Source organism: Nicotiana tomentosiformis, chromosome 9 (genome assembly GCF_000390325.3).
Source record: "Nicotiana tomentosiformis chromosome 9, ASM39032v3, whole genome shotgun sequence".
Lineage (NCBI taxonomy): Eukaryota > Viridiplantae > Streptophyta > Magnoliopsida > Solanales > Solanaceae > Nicotiana > Nicotiana tomentosiformis.
Genome location: NC_090820.1, coordinates 25,935,505 through 25,938,527, shown reverse-complemented (window position 1 = coordinate 25,938,527; position 3,023 = coordinate 25,935,505). Strand labels below are relative to the sequence as shown.

Genomic DNA, 3,023 nt, shown 5'->3' with positions numbered 1-3,023 from the left:
TAATCGAACACTTATGGATATGGTTAGGAGCATGATGAGTAATTCCTCATTACCCAAACCATTGTGGATGTATGCTCTTAAAACCGTTGTATATTTATTAAACAGGATTCCTAGTAAGGCAGTTCTAAAAACTCCTTTTGAACTATGGGCATGTAGGAAACCTAGTTTAATGCACATGCATATTTGGGGTTGCCCAGCAGAAACTAGAGTTATAATCCACAAGAAAAGAAATAAATTCTCGAACAGTATGTGGTTACTTTATTGGTTACCTAGAGAAATCTAAAGGGTATGTGTTTTACTGTCCAAACCATAGTTCGAGAATTGTTGAAACCGGTAATGCAAGATTCATTGAAAATAGTGAAGTTAATGGGAGTGTTAAAAAATAAAGTGTGTAAATAAAAGAGGTGAGGGTCAATATTCCATTACCCATGAATGTGCCTACTTCCACACAAATATCAAATATTATTCCAGTTGTTGAAGAATACTTTGACAACACCGAGCAACATTTGGATGAAACACTTTATGAATAAACTAACTCACAAATATCTGACACAAATGAACCACAAGAAATGCCATTAAGAAAATCTCAAAAAGTTAGAAAATCGGTTATTTCGGATGATTACATGGTTTATTTGCAAGAGTCAAATTTTGACATTGGTCTTAATAAAGATTCGGTTTCATTTTCACAAGCCATAGAAAGTAATGAGTTTGACAAATGGATTGACGCCATGAAGGAAGAGTTAAAATCCATGGAATATAATAAAGTCTGGGATCTCGTTGAATTGCCATAAAGTTCTAAAAAATCGGGTGTAGATGGGTCTTTAAGACCAAACATGATTTAAATGGCAATATTGAACGATATAAAGCCAGACTTATTGCCAAGAGTTATACTCAAAAAGGAGGCATTGATTATAAAGAGACCTTTTCACCGGTCTCAAAGAAAGACTAGGTAAGAATTATTATGGCTTTGGTGGCTCATTATGATTTAGAGTTACACCAAATGGATGTGAAAACTACCTTTCTTAATGGAGATCTCTAGAAAGAAGTCTATATGGACCAATTAGAGGGTTTCAAAACTAAAGGAAAGGGTCAAATGGTATGTAAACTGAAGAAGTCAATATATGGACTTAAACAAGTCTCACGACAATGGTATATAAAGTTTAATAATACCATAACATATTTTGGATTTTTGGAAAATACTATTGATCGGTGTATATACCAAAAGATCAGTGGGAGCAAGTTTATATTTTTAGTCATATATGTTGATGATATTCTACTTATTGCTAATGATTTAGGCATATTGCGTGAGACTAAAGATTTTCTCTCTAAGAATTTTGAAATGAAAGATATGGGTGAGGCATCCTATGTGATAGGCATAGAAATATTTTGTGATAGATCACAAAGATTATTAGGATTGTCTCAGAAAGGCTATATCGAAAGAGTTCTAGAGAGATTTAACATGAATAACTGTTCAGCATAAATTGTTCCAATTCAAAAAGGGGACAAATTTAATCTCATGCAATGCCCTAAGAATGATGTAGAACGAAAAGAAATGGAATCAATTCCCTACTCTTCTATTGTTGGTAGCCTGATGTATGCTCAGACTTGCACAATACCGGATATTAGTTTTGCTGTCGGAATGCTGGGAAGATATCAGAGTAACCCAGGAATTGATCACTGGAAAGCTGCAAAGAAAGTTTTGAGGTACCTAAAAGGAACGAAGGATTACATGCTCATGTATAGGAGATACAAGTATTTGGAAGTTGTTGGATATTCGGATTCAGATTTCACTGGATGTATTGACACTAGAAAGTCCACGTTTGGTTATTTGTTCCAATTGGCTGAAGGAGCAATATCATGGAAGAGTGCCAAATAGTCTGCCATTGCTACATCCACGATGGAAGCAGAATTTGTGACGTGTTTTGAAGCCACAATTCATGCATTATGGTTGCGAAACTTTATTTCAGGATTTGGGGTTGTCGACACCATTACCAAGCCGCTGAAAATTTACTGTGATAATTCTGCAGTCTCCAGGAACAATAAGTACTCCAAAGGTGCCAAGTATATGGAATTAAAGTACTTTACCGTCAAGGAGGAAGTTCAGAAATAAAGAGTGTCACTTGAGCATATTAGAACTGATCTCATGATTGCAGATCTGTTAACGAATGGTTTACAGTCAAAGATATTTAAAGAACATGTACATAGTATGGGTCTCGGTTGTATTTATGATTCATATATTTATGATGTTTCGACACTCTGAGCTCATTTATTTGTTTCTGATATACATTAGTGATTTCCTGTTTCTCATAATGGTGTACACATTATTGTTTTGAGATATTACAGGATAAGTCTCAATGAGACATTATTGTGGACTATAATATTTTATATCTTATGGACCCGGTACGATGAGTTACTAATATTGTAGTATATGGAAGGGAGTTTATAGACAAATTATATATAACTGCCAGAACTCACATTTAGTAGTTTATCGTATTATGGTATTTATGATGAACATTATAGAAGAGATTTGTTTATGCGCAACTAATGTTTATATTATTAAATATTAATATTATGTGATTATTGGGCCAAATGGGAGAATATAAGTTTTTCTACGTGTGTGGCCCAATAAGTTTAAGGCTCATAATTAATATTTAATTAATGAACAAATCTCATCAGTCCGATTGGTTACTTGATGGACGTACCCGATTAAGTGAGAACCTCTATAAATTAGTCCTCTCCCCACCCATTGGGGTTATCATATTTTATTTCTCTCTCCCATCACTAAAGGCGACAGTAACGAAAGCTAGGGCAAGAAACCAATTCTAATTAACGCTTCTGCTTTGTGATAATGGCTTACGATTCAGGTATGTTTTCTTTAACAGTTTTATGTAAGATTATCATGTTCAAGATCCTGGTATGAATTAAGTTTATTCTTACAAAGGATTCCAAGGTAGGGTTGTTCCTGGGTCCACTTGGTTCGGACCAAAACCAAAACCAATAATATATGACATAATTCTAATAGA

The 3,023-nt window shown here is 34.3% G+C and overlaps 1 protein-coding gene across 1 annotated transcript; it reads left to right on the top strand.

Annotated features, from left to right (window-relative positions):
• Window positions 1-1,552: 1,552 nt before the first annotated feature.
• Window positions 1,553-2,110, top strand: LOC138898501 (secreted RxLR effector protein 161-like). The gene is made up of 2 exons (XM_070184570.1): window positions 1,553-1,865; window positions 1,968-2,110. The coding sequence occupies exons 1-2, from the start codon at window positions 1,553-1,555 to the stop codon at window positions 2,108-2,110; spliced, it is 456 nt and encodes a 151-aa protein (XP_070040671.1).
• The last annotated feature ends 913 nt before the right edge of the window (window positions 2,111-3,023 follow it).

Coding starts and splice junctions, on each gene's coding strand:
- LOC138898501 (XM_070184570.1), top strand. CDS start 1,553: ATGGAATCAATTCCCTACTCTTCTATTGTTGGTAGCCTGATGTATGCT. Junction 1,866..1,967: donor AGGAGCAATATCATGGAAGA/GTGCCAAATAGT, acceptor ACTTTATTTCAG/GATTTGGGGTTGTCGACACC.